General features: G+C 33.8%; 2 protein-coding genes across 3 annotated transcripts; one reads left to right on the top strand and one right to left on the bottom strand.

The window, feature by feature from the left end:
* Window positions 1-2,259: 2,259 nt before the first annotated feature.
* Window positions 2,260-11,143, bottom strand: LOC108193151 (uncharacterized). Of its 2 annotated transcripts, XR_001801101.2 has the most exons (12): window positions 10,674-11,143; window positions 10,266-10,444; window positions 9,954-10,176; window positions 9,730-9,868; window positions 9,395-9,595; window positions 9,082-9,213; window positions 7,401-7,529; window positions 6,227-6,630; window positions 5,813-6,029; window positions 5,339-5,529; window positions 2,927-3,301; window positions 2,714-2,854 (listed from the first exon to the last, which is right to left on the bottom strand). XR_001801101.2 is itself a non-coding variant. In XM_017359680.2 (11 exons), the coding sequence occupies exons 1-11, from the start codon at window positions 11,051-11,053 to the stop codon at window positions 2,677-2,679; spliced, it is 2,373 nt and encodes a 790-aa protein (XP_017215169.1). In that variant the 5' UTR covers window positions 11,054-11,143; the 3' UTR covers window positions 2,260-2,676. The 2 variants fall into 2 exon arrangements, 1 of the variants encoding a protein (XP_017215169.1); XM_017359680.2 differs by lacking the exon at window positions 2,927-3,301 and having other exon boundaries at window positions 2,260-2,854.
* Window positions 11,144-12,329: 1,186 nt separating this feature from the next.
* Window positions 12,330-14,163, top strand: LOC108193152 (B3 domain-containing transcription factor VRN1). The gene is made up of 4 exons (XM_017359682.2): window positions 12,330-12,559; window positions 12,673-13,072; window positions 13,490-13,620; window positions 13,701-14,163. Exons 1-4 carry the CDS (start codon window positions 12,470-12,472, stop codon window positions 13,953-13,955), a joined length of 876 nt encoding a protein of 291 aa, XP_017215171.1. The 5' UTR covers window positions 12,330-12,469; the 3' UTR covers window positions 13,956-14,163.
* The last annotated feature ends 5,027 nt before the right edge of the window (window positions 14,164-19,190 follow it).

Below are 19,190 nucleotides of genomic sequence, written 5' to 3'. Positions count from 1 at the left end.
AGATTAGCAATGTGATTAGGAATTTCCTGAATATCAGTATTTGACTTTGAAGCAAATCTACTGCAACCTTTAGAAGTTTCTAATTTACTGAAACTTCAAACAGAGAATATTAGAAAATTTTGCTTCATTGCCTCGCCTCTGATTTCTCGCCTCCGACACGAGTCTTGACTCTTGGTCGGCCGAATACATTGTTGACTTTGCGCTGGGGCTTTTGACATTTTTTCTGAGATGCTTATGTTGATAGCTAGTGAAATAAGTAGCTTCGAATTTTGATAACCAACAGTTTGAAATGAAATTTTGAACTGACATCCCTCTCATTTCTTCACCGTCTTACAAGGAACTCAACAAACAAACATACAAACAAACATTCTTCCCATTTTTTTACTAATCTGTAAGAAGTAAAGTGAGTCCAAAGAGAGAGAGAGAGTTGGAAACTAATCTAGAACAACCAATTGCTTTCTGGTCAGTGTATGTGATAATTGCATGTCATAGTTCATTTGATTCCCTCAACTATTGTGTTTATAATCATATCTCTCTCTGTGGTTAGTGAAATTCAATCTACAGTCCACACATCTCAAACTGATCAGATTCGGTTCGGTTTCGGTTTCCGGTTCTGACCCGAAAAATTCGTTTCCGGTTCTGACCCGAAAAATTCTTAGGACTAATCTACACATCTAAAATTATGATGAGAACTAGTTTCATAATTATCTTTATCTGTCATATATATATATATATATATATATATATATATATGTATATATATGGTTGAATCCCCATCACTGCTGTACAGATCTGAGCCTAATTACTACTCCCTCCGTTTCAAAATAGATGTCCACTTTAAAAAAAACACACAGTTTAAGAAAAGTAGATATTGGCAAATTAGATGCATTAAATGAGTGTAATATGTGGTTTGAGATTGATCTAGGAAATATAAATAAGAGATATGTGGAGTAGAATTGACTTTGGAAATATAATTTTGTATTGAAAGTTGAAGTGGACAACTAATTTGAAATAAAAAAATTTCTTCAAAGTGGACATGTAAATCGAAACGGAGGGAGTATTTAATACGATGGAATATGAGATTACTTGTATAAAATGTGATCAAGTTAAGTAAACAGTGAATTAATTTGGCTAGACTCCAATTAATAATCAAGTATTCCCTTGAGCATTCGTAATTTGTTAGTGGTGGTGGATAATGTCACTTTCCCACTCAGCTAGCCTAAGTTGACATTAGTAGCTTGCTGTTACACAACCCATAGGTACACACGATACTTATATTATATTCCCTTTCATCACACAGCAATGTCAATTATAACGTGTTTGGAAATTAAGATATGATCAAATTCAATTTCTTGGGGAATTTTTCTTTGAGTTAACTAGTAATCATGATTAAAATTGGGCCATAGCCATTATGTTTTGTTGGCCATACAAAGGCTAGTGGTTTGAATGTGTGAAAAGTCTGAAACGTTCAGATTCTGAATTCTTCGTATTACACTGCCAGAAAAGCTTATGGGGACCCTGTTGAAACAGAGTTGGTACGACGAAAATGGCAGTGCCATTCTTTATCGAACATGTCAGCACATTGGCAATTATTATAGGAATCCGGTGACCAATATCCAACCGTCAATCAGCTCGGCTTCGCCGGGAAGGAGTTTCTAAAGTTCACTGTAGAAATACGACAATCAATTATGTGAGAGTTGTAATTTATAATTTTAAAACGAGGTTTGTGAATAACATGATTGTAGATATCGAAAATCAGAATTAATTGATTGACTTTTCTATTCAGAATCTATCAGTAATATATCAAAGATTTTTTTCCCGATAAATTCTGGATTTTTAGTCGTATTGGAGTAGAATTTTTCGATAAATCAGAAATTTTTAGAAAACTGAATCAACAATATGGATTCTTATTAATTGATATTTAGTTATAATTCTGATCGACTAATGTTCATATTTAATCCCCTGTTAGTCTTCTGTATATATAAATGAAATCTGAATTATGATATTGATACAAACATTTGTGAAATGGAGGAAAGATTAGTATAACAGTATAAAGCAGATTAAAAAAACATAGTTGTACTTGAAAAAAAATTATTATTTGGAAGGCTTTGAAGCAAGTGATGATCTGAATGAAGATGCAGATGCCAACTAAAAGTAATAGATTTTCACGATTTGCGTATCAGGAACATCAAATCACACCTCTTCACGTTTTAATAATCAGTTACAATTTTATAAGTTAGATAGCGTAGACTAAGGATCAATACAACATCCTGACCAACTGTTTTGCATAGTTTATTACAACCAGATGAGCAATGACATACAACTGATATAATACATGTAACAGATTTGCCATATTAAAGTAAACGATGAATTACTTGGTATCCGTCTCAGTATCCTTGTCTAACCAATTCTAAATATCAACACTACAGTGATATTATAACATACACCAGGGTAAACTGATTTGTCAATGCCGAAAGGGAGATTCCTAATGCAGAAGTGACTTGGCAGCTAACCGTTATAAGGACATACGGCTTCCTTCTTTCGGAGCATGAGTAAAACATGGTTATATCTGGAGGTCATGATAGCTTACTCTGGAAGGGTTGCATCTTTTTCCCATTTTACGTATTTTCCTTCAGATTGTAACAAATAGTGTTCTAGAGGTTGACAAATGCATAATCATGAATCAATCACCTTCAGAAGAAAAGCAGTCTCCAATGCTGACTCCTTGCATTGTAGATACTTGTTCTCTTCCACTATATCTGTGAATAGATTGAGAAGTATTGGACGTTTAGGATCATAGATGGTATCCTCTCGCACTCGAGCAACCCATTTTGCTGCTTCCCAAACACCAAACCTGCATAAGCAAAATCAACATTATGAGTTGCACAATAAATCAAAAACTAAGAAAAAAGAAAAAGAAGAGTACATGGTATTGTATGACATTCACACAGATAGGAAAGCCAGTGATTGCCAACAATGAACATGAAGAATACTGTTGAGAACCAATCCACCTAAAACCTTAAGATGTTAGAGGAAGGCCCCAATTGGATCTTATGCTATATTTCAACACTCCCTCTCACTCGAAATCCCATTTTTGGGTTAAAGAGTGGATCAAGGGCGCCCATCTTTGGGGAAATTAATGCCTTCGTGTCCATATTAAATTGTGAGAATATTGGGGGTGACGGGGAGTCGAACTTGAGACCTCATACCATGTTGAGAACCAATCCACCTAAAACCTTAAGGTGTTAGAGGAAGGCCCCAATTGGATCTTATGCTATATTTTAACAAATACAAAGATTATCTGTCAAAAAAAAAAAAACCAAAAAACAAAAAGATTAGCACAACAAGAGGAGAATGTGCAGGTGAAAATGGGAAAAAAATTGGAAATCGTGTCAATCACAAATGCAAACATCTTATTATTGTTAGATATAAAAGTCCCTTTTACTGCCTTTTAGAATTTACCGTGCAAATGCAAACATCTTAAATTGCAGTAATTTCCAATCTGAATTGTGTCAATCAAATTATTTGTTCACAAGGTTAACATATTGCACCTTAAAACCAAATTAACTTGGAAAATCGAGCTTTCCAACTTCAAAGCATAAGTAACAATCTTTAAGCCCAAATTTTAAATTTACTAATAGCAACCAATTTTAAGTTTAACAACTCTCAAGCATCCCTTATAATTTCAAGATTCTATAAATTGCTACATTAATTTAGAAGGCAGGATCTATGAAGAATGGAAAGTTCTTTAAGATGATCTCTGCACATTATCTTATAAACCTGGGGTAAAATTGATAAATGTAGTGCAAATGCTCACGCACTCCGATGTAAATAAAAAAAATTGGCTGCTGTTATAGATAAGGCAACTGTAAACCTTATCCCTCTCCGGAAAAATAGGATAAAAGATAATATGACTTAGATAAAAAGTAATATTAATAGACGGCTCCTTACCAGGAGGCTGACCATAGTACTAAAAATTTCCTCTCAACAATTCTCTGCGCCCCCCCAGGAGGCTGACCATAGTACTAAAAATTTCCTCTCAACAATTCTCTGCGCGCCACCCCCCCCCCCCCCCCCCCCCCAAAAAAAAAAAAAAAACCAACCACCACCCAATCATACACTTAATCAACACTACCAGCACAAAAGAAAGATCTCCATTCCAAGGGCTTTGGGCAAATATTAAGTTATAAGAATCTGCTACACTACTGTTTCATTTGTATTTAATCCTACTCTTAACTATATTACATTCAAATTGTGTGAGTTTACTAATAGCTTACAAACAGCTCTGTGCTTCAATCTACATGGTACCTCAATCTAAACCAGTTTTCTTCATTTGTAGGTTTATATCTGTGTGTGTACAAGTATAATAGAGAAGAGAAGAAGGATAACTTGAAACCATACATATTTTTATAATCATCTGCATTGGCTTTAAATATAATCCAGGAACATAACTGAAATAGCCTATCTTCCTAAAAGCACTTATACTATTCAAAACTAATTCAAATCTAATCTTAATCTAATTTAACTAAAAGATTTGGCCAACATCAACCAATTATTAAAACAAATCTTAATTTAAAATTCAAAGCATAATTTTAACATCATTCTTCAAAAATTTACTCTACCATGTTTATCTTTTGGTGACAGTGTCACGACTCATGAGATTATGAAAACTACTGTGCACGGACACTAACAATTTTTGGACAGCAACATATATAATAGACAATACGAACACAAGCTTTATTATTAAGATCACAGAATATGTTGACATTATTTTGAGTTTTAAATATTGATCTTTTTTCATTCAGAAAAAAAAAAAAAAGATATATATTGAAGTCAATGACTATGGTTCTTCACAACCTTCAAAGTTGTGAAATTATATAGTACTTAGTACCTACAACCTACTACAATTTTGCATGCATTTAAAATGAAAGATCAGTTACACGATAATGATGGCTGAGCCGCTGAGTAGCCAATTCACCTACCTATCCCATTTAAATTATTGGTAACTGATTGCACTTTCTACTCAAGGTTAAACTTGCACTATAAACACGTTCTTACAAAACTTGCATTGACCTAAAGACAATAGCTGCACCTCTTCCGCTTCACATTAATTTGCTAATGATATCACTAGACAAATAAATTACTTTCTAGTTGCCTCACTAGATAATCTCTACAGGGGCAACTACTTATCCCCCTTTATTTGCATCAAATGTAAAAAACCACAGAGATGAAGAAAATTAAAATGATATTTGGCCAACTAATTCTATTCAGTATTTCAAGAAGATTTCGTTTTTTTAACTCTAAAATAAAGTAGATATCTCAAGAAGTTAAAAATTACCTGGTGTTGAACGACGAGGTGACTAGAACAGCTGGATAAAGAACTCCCTTTGGAATATTGTCATATGGAGAATATCTCCGTATAGCATCAAAATCCTCAACATCATCGGGGTAACCAAATTCCTCAAAATCAGCTGCTGTAAGTGGTAATACAGGCTTGAAAAGTGTGTTTCTTGGATCCAGAAAGGGAACCTAAAACCAAAAGAACAGACATAACACTTGAACAATTATTAGAAAGGTGCTCTGAGAAAGACAAAAGAACTGATGTGTCCCGGTAGATGATACTATCAAATAATATAAATAAATAAAAGTCACTACTGATCCAATTATGTGCAAAATTATAGAGACATATATAAATGTGTCTAGAAAGCATATTATTATGGAAGATCTCGGTCAATAAGTCAAAAGAAATTAAAAATGAAATCATGAATGAGCCTTAATATAAACCAGGTAGGCCTGACAGCCAGACAGGTACCTTTAGAATTGCAGCACGAAATAAATGTGGACTGCAATTGATGGCTGAAGCAACCAAAAATCCGCCTGCACTGTATCCCCAACCAGCAAGCTTGTCTTCTTGTACGATCTCCCTCTCAATTAAGAATTTAGCACATGATATATAATCACTAATGGAATTGTATTTTTTTGTGCATTTACCATCTTGATGCCACTTTTTACCCCCGCCACCTCCACCTCTGGAATTAAAACATAGAAGAGCTGAAAGAGCGAATACACAAGGAAAGGCCACTTATGTTTTAAAACATGATACATAATCACCTAATGGAAATCTAAAAAAATGGTTGGTTTGTAAAGATTGCCAATAATTTAAACACAGGATGTTGCAAATTAAAAAACACCACAAATGACCTCTACTTTGTTAACCAAAACTAACCTAACATCCGCATATGCTATAACCCAACCCCGATCAAGAAGGCTTTTTAGTTCACTGCGCCACCTTTTGTCAAGTAACTCCCCGTAAGCTCCATGCCCATGAAGTAATCCAGGGTTTTGACCCTGCTTCATTCTATTGTGCGAGTATACAACAGTTAAAGAAACCAGAACTTTATCATGTGAAGGGACCTCATATTGTTCACAAGCATAATATTCAGATAGGCTGTTCCACAAGTTATTCTGATCAGAATCAAGATCATCTGGGGAGAAGGATGGAATCTCAGGGCTTCCGACAGAAGAAGCGGACCCATATAAAACACGCTTTCGTTCATGAAGAAGATCCTGTTGCTGAATGATATTCCATGTACCACTTGACAATTCATAATCCACAACAGCATCGGGCATCTGTAAAGAAAAGAAAACAACCAACTACAGTGAAGTTACCATCAACCAAAATTAGAGTAGAACTAATTATACTAAGAGTTCTTAATGCAATCTAAACAGTACTTATGACAAATTGATAACACATAATCCAGTGGAATTTAATTCCCATTGGGATGGAACCTTCAAAGGCGAGTATGATAAAATGTATGTAACAACCATTTCATTACAGTTTCAGATGCATGACATAATTCCTAAAGTTCCTATGCCATCATCAGTACATGTTTCATGTTTGTAATCCATATATTGTTCCTATATTACTTAAAAAGTCAAGAGCAATACATATCAGGAAATCAGCAAGTTTCTTTCATAGATACTGTTAATATACTCGTTTATTCACATGTGCTAATTACAGATACTACTATGATTAATTATAACATAGCCCTTTTAGCCCATATTCAGGTTCAAAGCCAACAGCAAACAGCTCGAGCCTCATCAAAAAACGATATTGTGCCCCACATGCACACATACACACTATATGTATAACATACTTATTATGGCCAACAGCTATAACTAGGCTATCTTTTTGGATTCATTCTTTTCTCTATGTATGTATAACCAGCTTGAATGCCTAAACTTCTGGGGCTTATAGGCCTTTCGATTCTTTTATAGACGGATAAAGAAGCAGCAATAAATGCAGCTGCGGAAGGTTTGAAGTACCAACTAATGGTTCAAAAAAGAACATGATAAGCAAACTAAAATTCAAATTTAAAGTCAATATATGCTTTAGATACCACAGGTGAAGATATGGTAAATCGCATAGTTAAGGAGTAGTAGTCATAATTTGGTCCAGGTGAGATTTGGCACACATGATTTGGAAGTGATAGATAGCGTGGATTGAGCTCTTTGAAATGAACTGCACCCTGTCAGAATAAGAGTGAAAGATTAGGAGAGTGAAAATTTATAAAAATATTCCTCTACAAGAAAAAGACTCGAAAGCATTTAGCAACAAAAATGACTGGGAATCCAAGCCTTTCTAATCGATAAAGCCTAGAAATTTACCAGTATATCATGTTAAAATACAACTCAACCAATACAGTTCAAAAATCACAAAGGATAGTGGGTTAATCAACTCCGAGTCCGGAAGTAATATACACATTACCCCTATTAAATGATGCAGAACAAGCGCCAAAAACAATAAAAGGATCGATTTATGCCCTCTCTGTTCATTAATAGAATGATAAGGAAGCAAGGACTTGTGAATAGAGATGATTTTCACATATAATGCAGTCTTTTTTTAATGATATAACAGGGACGTAACATAAATTCAGAAGCCAGATTTCAAAGCAATTTCACGACTCTAAGATTGTGCCTATTTGAAGTTTTTAAATACAAAAAATTGTAGTTCTCAGCCAGAAGCGGATGCAGATGCAGTGTATGCCAAGTTACATAGCTTGCTGGTCAAGAAGTGAGAACACTATACTTATGACCTTTCTATTTCCTCAAATTTGGTCATTTTAGTGGATATAATTGAAATCATTAAATATTAAAAGTACATTTCTGATTTATTAAAGTTTACATATAAGTAATAACAAGGTCTACAACTATACATACAATAGACAATTTGTTTTCTCAAACAATTTTAAATAATATGTTTAAATAAAAAAAATACAATATTTTAAATGAAAATTTTTATTCATTAAAAAAAATATTAAATGTATATGATATATATAAAGTACATATTATTTTAGTTACCGTATCCCACCGAACCCGTATCCCATATATTCAAATTTCACGAATTTATGTATCCCGCACCGCGTATCCCCGCACCTGGACCCATGCTTCATAGTCTGTGCCCAACCCAAATTTAAACATTTGGGTGGGACGGACGGAGTAATTTTTCATAGTACAAATAAAGGTAAGGTCTAAATAAACCCAAATCCTATTATAAGCGGAATATACCGCATATATTTGGGTGGTTAGTATTTATATTCTGCTAGTATGGTACTCCCTCCGTCCCCCTCAATTTTTTACATTGGGGGACGGGGATCGGCACGCATTTTAAGACTCTCATAAAATATAATTTGATAAGCTATTTCAAACTTTTTTTTCTTTTGCATAGAAGTTTAATGTTTGGATTTTTGTACGGAGCAAGAATTTTATTTAAAAATGTTGTGAACCTATACTTTATATGCACCTTAAAATGCGTGCCAAGCAGTTAAAAAAATTGTAAAGAAATGAGAGGGATAGAGGGAGTATTAATAAAATAAAACAAATATCTTACCACATTTTGAATTGAAATTCATATCATGTAACTATGGATAGAACCATTTATGTTATTGTTATCGCCAAATTTGCAATTACCATATGCACTAGCGTTTTTCAGGCTTCTAGACAGACCATCATAATTTTGACAAATTGGGATTGGACAACATCAGAACGAAAAACAATGTGTAATGAAATATAATAAGTTACCTTACCACATGGCAGAGGCAGATCAACCGAACAGAGTTTGAGATTTCGACCTTCCCTTACAACAAGTACCAAGTGTGAGTCGCTGAAATCAACATCTTCGATGGTAAGCTCTGGGTCATCAAGTAACACATTCTGCCATGAATATAAAAAATGAATGAAAGTGGCTCACCTTTTTAGATATTTATTACAAATTTAGTTAAATTAAAGAAGAAAACATTACTTAAAAATGACTTAAAGTATAAACATTACTTGCGCAAGTTATAGGAGTATACTAATATACAGTTTAGCTTTATTACTGTCATTGGTCACCGACCTCCCACGTTTTTGGACCTGAAGATGAGTCAATGGAAGTGCGCAGAAGGTAATGGTGATCAGCAAGATGACCCTCTCTGGTAGAATCTGTGAAAAGGTAAAGATATCCTTGGTGATGCTCTACAATGCAGTGGGCTTGTGTTGCACACTCCCAAACAAGGTTCAATCCAGACAAAGGATCAGCTGCATTTATCAAAAATACCTAAAGGATCGTCACAAGGAGTGAGTTGGCAAAAGAACTTTTTTTTTTTTTTGTAAGGAACACAAGAACTATATTTAGAAATTAGAATGATGCAGAATCTATAGGATGTCTACAGGTGTGTTCTTTAGTTATACCTTTGAATATGCCGCTGAAAAGGTATTTACAGATATGAAACGAAAATCTTTGGTGTGCCTTATGTTGATATGTACATTTCCTTCGGTCTCTTTGTAAATTAATACATCCTCATTTGTTCCAAGTATGTTACAATATACCCTAACAAAAAACAAATAATGACATTATGAAACTAAAAGCAATCAAAAATCAAGTACATACCATACAGTCACCAGCATATTCTTACTTATATGGCCTCAGTTCGTCATCAGTTACAACATAAAGCAATGCTTTCCCGTCCATAGCCCAAGCCAAACCCGACACACGATCAGCTTGGGGATTATTACAATTAGACCCGAAATTCATATCCCTGACTGATAACTTAAAATAATCATTATCCTTATCATACATAGTGTACGCAAGATAACGATGATCTGGCGAGACTTCAGATAGCTCCTCATAAGCATAACCTACAAAAGACACTCCAAATCATTCACCACAATCAAACATTTAATCAAACACAACGTGGGCACCGAAGAGAAAAATGTAAAAGACATACCCCCAAATCTCTCAGCCTCCTTATTATAATCAAGTAGCTTCTCTTCAATCCTCCTCCCTGACGTAAAATCAAATCCGGCAGAAGGGCTTTTATTCGAAATAAACTCCTCATTCTTACTAACTAACCTCCTGCAAAGAACCGGGTACTGTTTCCCTTCTTCAACTCGGCGATAATACAACCTGCATTTCATCAAACACAATCAACACATATATCAAAACGCATGATCACACACTCGGTTGAATAAATTTCAGCACGACAATAAGAATAGTCGTTGTACACAATTCAACAATAAAGTACTAAACACGTGGGCAACAATCAGCTATCCGCCTATCCCGTGTTCTCACGCTAAAACTGTTCTCGCGGAACTTAAAATATTTGTAAAGAGATATTATATTTGATTGATGATACCAAGGGCCCCAGCGAACAGGGAGAGTGGAGAGATGAAACTCCATACGAGAAGCCATTTCAGATTGTAATTTGGACTGGAGACGTAGAGTATCAGACATGACAGCTTCAGTGTACTTCTCTTCTTGTTCCATGTAAACATCCATATGTCGCATGGCTACTTTGTCGTTAAGATTAGACATCCAGCTGTACTGGTCTTCCCATGTTTGATCGTGTAATGTGAATGTTTCCGGTTTTTTAGGGGGTTTTGGTGGGGTAGGAGGTGATGGGGCCGGTTGGGGCTTGTGGGGTTTGAAATGGGCGGAGCGTAGGTGGAGATAGAGGAGAGATAGGGGATGGACACGGCGGTGTGGGGTTAGGAGAGGAAGTAGAAGGTGGCGCATGACGACGGAGTTGAGAAGGTGCCGGCAAAATGCAGGGCAGTTTGTATGTTTAAATTTGTTGGCGTTGTTCTAAAAAAACTTTATAAATGAACCTGCGAAGGTGGATGACAAAATTATCCATTTTTACCTCTGTTTTGGGAGAAATGCCGTTATGGATTATACATTTCAGAAAATGGGTTATACAAATTATATTTTTAAGATGAATATATCTAAATTTATAAAACAAATATGATACATAAATTATTCTTTTAATTTTCTTTATTTTTAAAATAAATATCTCACTATATGCATTTTTCAAAATAAGATTCAAAAGGTGGATATATTCGCAATATTTTATTTTATTATAATCACAAAACTTAAATGGTAGCATATACAACATTATATATATTTCTTATATTGTGATCGTTGTCTCTGTTACATCTCGTTTGAAATGTGAGTTGTCCGATCCTTTGAACTTTTAGTTAAAAGACATATCAAAAAAATTTAAAAAAATTATTTTTTCAAGATCTTATATTTGAATTATACATTCCTTTTATATATAGTTTTAGTTAAACCTTTGTAAATGCCGATATTTTAGATTTGTAATGATTTGAAATAATATTGACATCATAATTACTGAGATCTCATATTTAAATTACGCCTAAAATCAAGCCAAATATAAAGACATGAAGTTCTTTTTTTTTCCCAAGCGATGAATTGTTAATACATAGATAATAAATTTCAGCTCGTACATACATATGCGTCCCAAATTAAAATTTGTAACGTTTTATGTCATATTATCTATATTATCTGATGGGTAATGCTACGCACTCAAAAAAACTCCCAAATTTCTTTCTCATATGATGTGGTAGACAAATGAAATTTTCCCAATTTTTTTTTACCATATGGCAGACAAATGAAAAATTGTGAGTGACTTATTGATGTATATACATGGAGATTTCACTATTATTGGAGTGAATACAGATAATCAGACTTCGACACACTATTTAGAAAAAAAATAAGATAATTTTTTAGGGTACCTAACATTTTCCTTCGATAAATTTATTTGGTTAACCAGCAACCTCAAATCAAATATTTAGTTGCCAAGTAATTTAAAAAAATACATAACCAAAAGGAAAATATTAGATATCTCAAAAAATGTTCCAATTTTTTGTCCAAATCTAAATGACAATAATTACCCCATGTATAAACATTAATCACTTAATTAGGGGGTTAAATTTTGAGAATAAATATTAGGATATGTAGCATTATCCTAACAAGAGAAAAATAACGCTCACTTAAAAGCTAAAAACCGTTTCTGTACTCTACATAAATGTTCATTACACTCCCACATAAACATAACTAAATGCTAATGCCATAACATATCAAGAAATCAGATAAGAATCTTGTGCTTACCCAGTTCGAACCAAAGCAAAAATGAAGCTCACTTCAAGATCCGCTCATCCGGCAAAGAAGCGAGGTTTTTTCAAGATTATTGTTTCCGAAATCAGTCCCGAAAGTAAGCTTGTAAGTATCTCGCAAACCCTTCAAATTTCGTTATGCATCACCGAAACTCTATATATGTAATGTTGTGCAATATATAAATACATGTCTTTGTGCACGTATTTTGTGGATGCAAGATGATTCCGAAAGAATTTGTGAAAAATCACAAAGAGAAGCTACGAGGACGCGTGCACTTGAAGGCCACCGGCAGTGCACCTTGGCCAGTGGATGTGGTGAGAACAAAAGGCGAGGTCTGGTTGCAAAATGGTTGGCCTGAGTTCGCAACATTTTACTCGCTCTCTTTTGGTTCGGTGTTAGTTTTTGAGTCCTTCAAAAAATCTAAATTTCGAGTACGTGTGTTCGACCAAAGTGCAACTGAGATAAACTATCCTTTGAACCGTGATCTAAGTCTTGATGATGGAGAATCAGTACCCCAGGTGAGAAAAAGAGAGGCTGAAATTGGTGGTTCAAGTAAGAAGACAAGATCAAGTACTGAAGAAGCCTTCCATGATGAATTAAATTTGAAGCAAGAAGAAGGTCATTTCTTTGATAGATATTTGTTAATTAGTCCACTGATTTCCTATATATAAACACGGCACACTGTCTTATATGAAAACTAGATCTTCGATACATATTTTTTAGTTAATCTGTTGATTTCCTATATAAACATGGCACATTGTCTGATATGAAAACTAAACCTCTGATATATTTTTGTTAATTAGTATGCTGATTTCCTATATATAAACACGGCACACTGTTTGATGTGAAAACTAAATCTCCTAAACATATTTTTTTTAATTATCCTGTTGATTTATTATGTAGTAACACAGTGCACTTTCTGATATGAGCACTAAACCTCTGATACATATTTGTTAATTAGTCCGCTGAGTTCCTATATATAAACACGCCGCACTGTCTGATATGAAAACTAAGCACATGTTTGGCATTTTGCAGCAAATGGAGATGGAGGTTCGGCAAGTAAAGAAGAGATAGAGAGAGTAGTGAACTTGGCTGCGGCTTTTGAATCTGAGAATCCCTTTTTTGTTATTAATATCAGACCGTCATATGTAATTCGAAGTGGCGTGGTAAGTAATCACTAGGCACACTTAAACATTTCCCAATCAAAAAACTTTTTAAGTCTTGCTATGTGCTTTTGGTTGATCAGGATGTAAGGAGAAGCTTCCTGGAGACTTACACAAAGTGGGAGAAAAGGGGCCAAGTCATCTTTCGAGTTGGAAATGAAACCTGGCCAATTGGTTATACTTTGTGTGGGGAGCGTTGTACTCTAAACACTAATTGGAAGAAATTTCTAAAAGACAATTCACTCGAGGTAGATGATGTTTGTGTGTTTGAGCTGATCGACCCTGCTAGAAAATTGTTCAATGTCATCGTATATCAACCAAAGCGTGAGGCTGCCTGATCTTAATTTCTTGATGATCATTGTTTGATTTTGCTATGCTATTTGTGATTTTGGTTTTGTTGTTCTGCTTTGCCAAATTTATGAATGAATCTTAATATGAAAATTTAGCAAAAAAATTTATCATGTAGTCGTGCTTAAACCGGGTTGTCAGATAGAGATTAGAGACTACTGGTGAAGTTTTAATTTAATCAAAGATTTCTAAACGTTACATCATAATTTTTGTTTATGCATTCATATAGAACTGTAAGATCAAATGAGAAAAATAAAAATTGAATATTAAAAAATTCAGTCGTGTTCATTATGCCGCTTTGAGCATACTCATGCACCATATGGCCATATCTAGTTATCTACTATCCAACCGCTTACTACAAGGATGCTTTCATATTTTGACATGTTCATCCGGTACTGGTAGTACTCGAGATTTCATGTCGTTGTGTAATTACCCTCTCGCCGTCTTTCACAATCTTTACTGACACCGAAAACTCTCCTTTCTCAGAGTGTCTGCAAGTGAAAAAGATAGAGCTGCTAATGCTTTCAAATCTGGCAAACCCTTCCTCCTTACTATGAAACGGTCTTATGCAGTAGGACTTCACGTAAGGATTATTTGGGTAAATTTAAAAAAAATATTTTCTACTTAAAATAAGCAAGTGAATTAGAAGTGAGAAGTAAATCGATATTTATAAGTCATTAACTTGTTTGGGAAAAAAGTAGAAGTCCCAAAATAAAAGTTAGCATTCTCAACTTTTTGTAAATGCTTCTGATTTTTTACACAAACAGATTAAGAAAAGTAGAAGCCCGTTTCTTATAAAAAAAAGCTGAAAGTTGTGTTGGCCAAATAGCCACTCAATTTTTTATAAGTGCTTTTGATTTTTTATACAAACAGTAAAAACCGGCTTCTTATTAAAAAAAACCCGGAGGTCATCACCCCCAAACATGCATATAGTGTGATACAATGCACATAGTGTGATACACTTGTGAATATTCAACTTTTGAAACTCTATGATGGCCCGTTTGAAAATCTAGATTTCATTTTGAAATTTTGAATTTGATCAATAATATATTTGAGAATTTGAATTTGAATTTCAATTAAAATTCAAACATTCAATTATTAATATAAATATGAAAATTTAAAATTCATCATTTGAAATGAATGAACGTTTTCAAACATCTCCTAATGTTTTTCCGTTTAGGTAAAACATACCAAAAAACCTTCAAGGAGACGTTTAGAGAGTGGAAGAACAGGAACCAATTTACACGGGATAGCTCACTGAAGAAAATTGTTTTGTTTGTGGTCTCCGTATTTTGAGCAAAACTGAAATATACAAGATCTTAATTTCTTGGAGTTGTTTAATAATGCAGCACTGAAATTTGTGATTTCTTTTTTGCTTTGGCGTTATGCTTGCTAATCAAACGGCTCCAAAACAGCCGTATCTTAATTAAAATCTTTTGCACAGAGTGACAGAGGGGTGGTGTGGCCTAGCTATGAAAACTTTATTTCACATCATATATTGAAGTACAACATATCGGACAAGTGAAGTGTCCGGAGAACAGCGGCGGAAGTAGCCCTGCGGCTGGGGTCCGCTGACCGCTTAACTCAGATATAATTTTTTGATTTTTTTTCTGTGGTGTGTCTATGGGCACACACTAAATCAAAATTTATGAATTTGGATAGTTTCTATCGACTAACCTTCTTTAATAATGATGGACCTTTTGCAGTTACAATAACCACACCAATCATAACCCTCCATTTTTATAAATGTTAGTGCTTAACATGTGATGGGCACAGACAAACCTTAATTTTTTTTTATAAGTCTAATCTTGTGGATTAGTGTTGTTTGCTGCCCTTGCTTTAAAAAAATAAAACTGACCCGGACCCTCTATTTTATTCTCATAAAACAAAAGTAATACATAGAATAGAAAAAGTAATACACTCAGTGAAAAATGAACAATATACTGAAATATAAAGAGGTCGATTAATTACTAATATAAATTTTCATGTGATGAAAGTTAGACCATTAAAATATTATGTTTCCTCCGTCCCATCAGATAGTTTACGTTCACTATTTACACGTATTTTGAACCTCCTATAAAGTATAGTTTCATAACGTTTTTCTTATTTATTTATTTTTTTTTGAATAAAATTTTAAACATCAAACTTTTATTCAGAAAAAAAATTAAAATATAATATCATAGAACTAACTTTATAAGAGCCTCAAAAAGTATTCCAAAAAATAACATAAAGAACGTGTCGGCATAAATGGAGTATTTACATCACGCCCCTCCTTACATGAATTTCTAATTCCGCCACTACCGGAGAGAAAGGTGATCCCGGTGCCTTATTATTAGAGAAAGTAGAGTGTTATTTGACGTTTCGCTTGATTCTTGTATGAAGCTTTATTTTTAGTATTATTTGATATTTCGCTCGATTATTGTCCTCTTCTGCTCGATTATTGTGCCTCTTTCTTTAATGCAGGGGACGTGGTTAAGCCGCGTGATAATACTCGCGAAAAACAAACCACACCTACTCTCTGTCTGCGTTATTTAGGGGTGAGCAAAAAACCAAATAAAACCGAAACCGAATCCGAAACTGCTAAAAACCGTCAAAAACCGAACCGTATAAAACCGAACCGAAACCGAAACCAAAAAATTAAAAATCGAAACCAACTGTGCGGTTCCGGTTATAGCTAGGAACCGATCCGAAAAAACCCGAACCGATCCGATTTTTAAATAAATAATATTTATATATATTATTTATAATTTATATAAAATTTTAAAATTATAAATTACATATATTTCAGATATTAAAAGTTATAAATCTGAACTAACTCTATCAAAAGGTAATTACAGGGAACAACATGCATGAGATAATAACATGAGGCAGTTCAGAAAGCAAGCAGAAACAAGAGAAATTGAAATAACAAGAGCTGATTATAGTTTACCAATTTGTATGATTAGTTATCAGCAGGAACCTGTTGTTGAGTCTATGTTAGATTGTAAACTTTGGAGTATTCATGTTTTAATGACAATATGTTCTGTGTTTGTTGATTAATGAGCCAGACCTGCAATCTTTTTGCCTTAGAATCATTAGCAGGCTAGCAGCTTATGCTTTCTGTAATTTCTTGCAGGAGTCTATTACATTTTATATTCCTACTATATTAGAAATCTTGTATTTTTTATAATTGGTTCCTCGTATTTTGAATGAAGGAATACTTTCATTTCTAATTCTTGTATATGCGGTTTTGTAATCGAAACCGAAGTAATTGTAATCGAACCGAGATATTTAAAACCGAAACCGATCCGAAACCGAACCGGCGGTTTCGATTTTGATTTCTAAAAACCGAGGGTATGCGGTTCCGGTTGCGGTTTTACCTAGAAACCGCACCTGCTCTCCCATAATGTTATTACAAGTACGAGGAGGATGGGATTTAAGAACGGACCGGCATAGAAGTAGGTAAAAGGAGCAGTGAGATTAAAGATGAGGATGATTTAACATGTTTTTTTTTTTGAAAGAAACGCACTTGCATTAACATTTTTCAGAATCAATCATACACTGAATAAAACTTGGAGCAGTATAAGACCACTCCATCGAGTCTGACATAGAATATGCAACATGTGCTAATTCATGGGCTATCATATTCGCAGACCTAAAGACAAAAGAAACTAACACTTCATCGAAATGTTTCAGAATATCAACACAATCTTCAACCATTGCGTGGAAGTAAGTATTCCCCTGGCCACCATTAACAGCATCAACCAGAATCTTGGCGTCGCATTCAAACAGACATTTACTACTCCTCCATTCTTTCGTCCAGGATAATATACGACAAGTTGACGAATATATTCTTAAAAAACGTTGAGATACATATGAAATCTAAAAAATGAAAAACTCAGGCTCTTAATTAAAATTTTATTAAAATGTTAACAGATGGTTATTATGATTGTAAAACAGATAAAGATTTGATTTATATGAATTACAGATTAAAATCGAAAATTGTGAGTTATGACTTTGGTTTCGGAGTTTAGACCATCTGCAACCCATAACATCAAAATAGTGTAATTTTAACATCATTTTGGTGTGAAAATTACACCATTTCAAAATTTCACTCCAACCCATCAACACCATATCCTATACCAAAAGCAATCTTTTTACACATAAAATGGAATATTCTTCACTTTTTAAGTTATTTATATCAATATTTATCAATATCATTGCTTAACATAGAATTTTAGTAAGTTAACTAAACAAGGATCTCAAATAATTATATATTTATCAACTAATTCAAGAGAACAACTTAATTATTAAATTTTTTATACAAGAATATAAATCTATTGAAATTTTGGAATAAATAAAAAATGCGAATTAAATAGTAAAGGAAGAAAATTTATAATGATTATGATTGAAAAATAAAAAACATAAAATAAAATAAGTGTAATGGGACATAAAAGGAATAAATTTGTTTTGTTTCATAAGAGTGAGGGTATAGTAGGCATCTTTAAAAACTTCAAATTTGGTGTAAAAATTACACCAAATGAACACTTGACACCAAATTTGGTGTCAACCAATTCATTTGGTGTAATTTTAATACCATTTTGGTGTTGCATTGGAGTAACTTTTACATCAAAAGTGACACCATTTTGATGTTTTGGTGTTGGGTTGGAGATGCGCAGCGTTGCTTTAAACAATTCCCCATATTCAATCTCTATTCCCCATAAAACTATAAGATAACACATGAAATTAGTAAAATAATAATGAAATGATAATGAAATGGAAGGTGAATAGTGTATGGGGGATGAATAGTGTAACCCCAAATATGAGGATTTATATCTAATCCCCAAAACCAAATCTTATTTTGGGGTTCCGGATGTAGAGTACATTTTTGCAAAAATTAGTATATTTCTTTAAATTATAGGATTGGGGTTGAGTTTGGAGAATGGGATGGGAATGCTCTTAGTACCTCATCTACTGTACTCATTAGCAGAATCTCTCTTTTGCATACTGCACTTTACTTGTTTTGCTGTTCGGAACTCTGCTTGTGTCACTTTGAGTCTTTGACCAACACGATTTCTTGTATGTACATAGAGAATGGCCTGTCAATGGACTGAATAGAGAATGGAACGAGTTACTTCCTCCGGTTCATCTGGTGTTTTATGTTAATTTTTGACACAAACTTTTTATAAAATATGATTTTGTAATATTTCTATTTTTTTTCATATTAAAGTTTGATGTTTAAATTT

This window comes from Daucus carota, chromosome 7 (genome assembly GCF_001625215.2).
Source record: "Daucus carota subsp. sativus chromosome 7, DH1 v3.0, whole genome shotgun sequence".
NCBI lineage: Eukaryota > Viridiplantae > Streptophyta > Magnoliopsida > Apiales > Apiaceae > Daucus > Daucus carota.
This window is presented reverse-complemented; position numbering and strand designations above follow the sequence as displayed.

Bases quoted from the DNA above. Each gene is read 5' to 3' on its own strand.
- LOC108193151 (XM_017359680.2), bottom strand. From the start codon at position 11,053: ATGCGCCACCTTCTACTTCCTCTCCTAACCCCACACCGCCGTGTCCAT. The intron at 9,869-9,953 runs GTAAGAATATGC...GTTTTTTGTTAG, and splicing joins GACGAACTGAGGCCATATAA to GGTATATTGTAACATACTTG. The intron at 9,214-9,394 runs GTCGGTGACCAA...TATTCATGGCAG, and splicing joins CAGGTCCAAAAACGTGGGAG to AATGTGTTACTTGATGACCC.
- LOC108193152 (XM_017359682.2), top strand. From the start codon at position 12,470: ATGAAGCTCACTTCAAGATCCGCTCATCCGGCAAAGAAGCGAGGTTTT. The intron at 12,560-12,672 runs GTAAGTATCTCG...TGTGGATGCAAG, and splicing joins TCAGTCCCGAAAGTAAGCTT to ATGATTCCGAAAGAATTTGT. The intron at 13,621-13,700 runs GTAAGTAATCAC...TTGGTTGATCAG, and splicing joins ATGTAATTCGAAGTGGCGTG to GATGTAAGGAGAAGCTTCCT.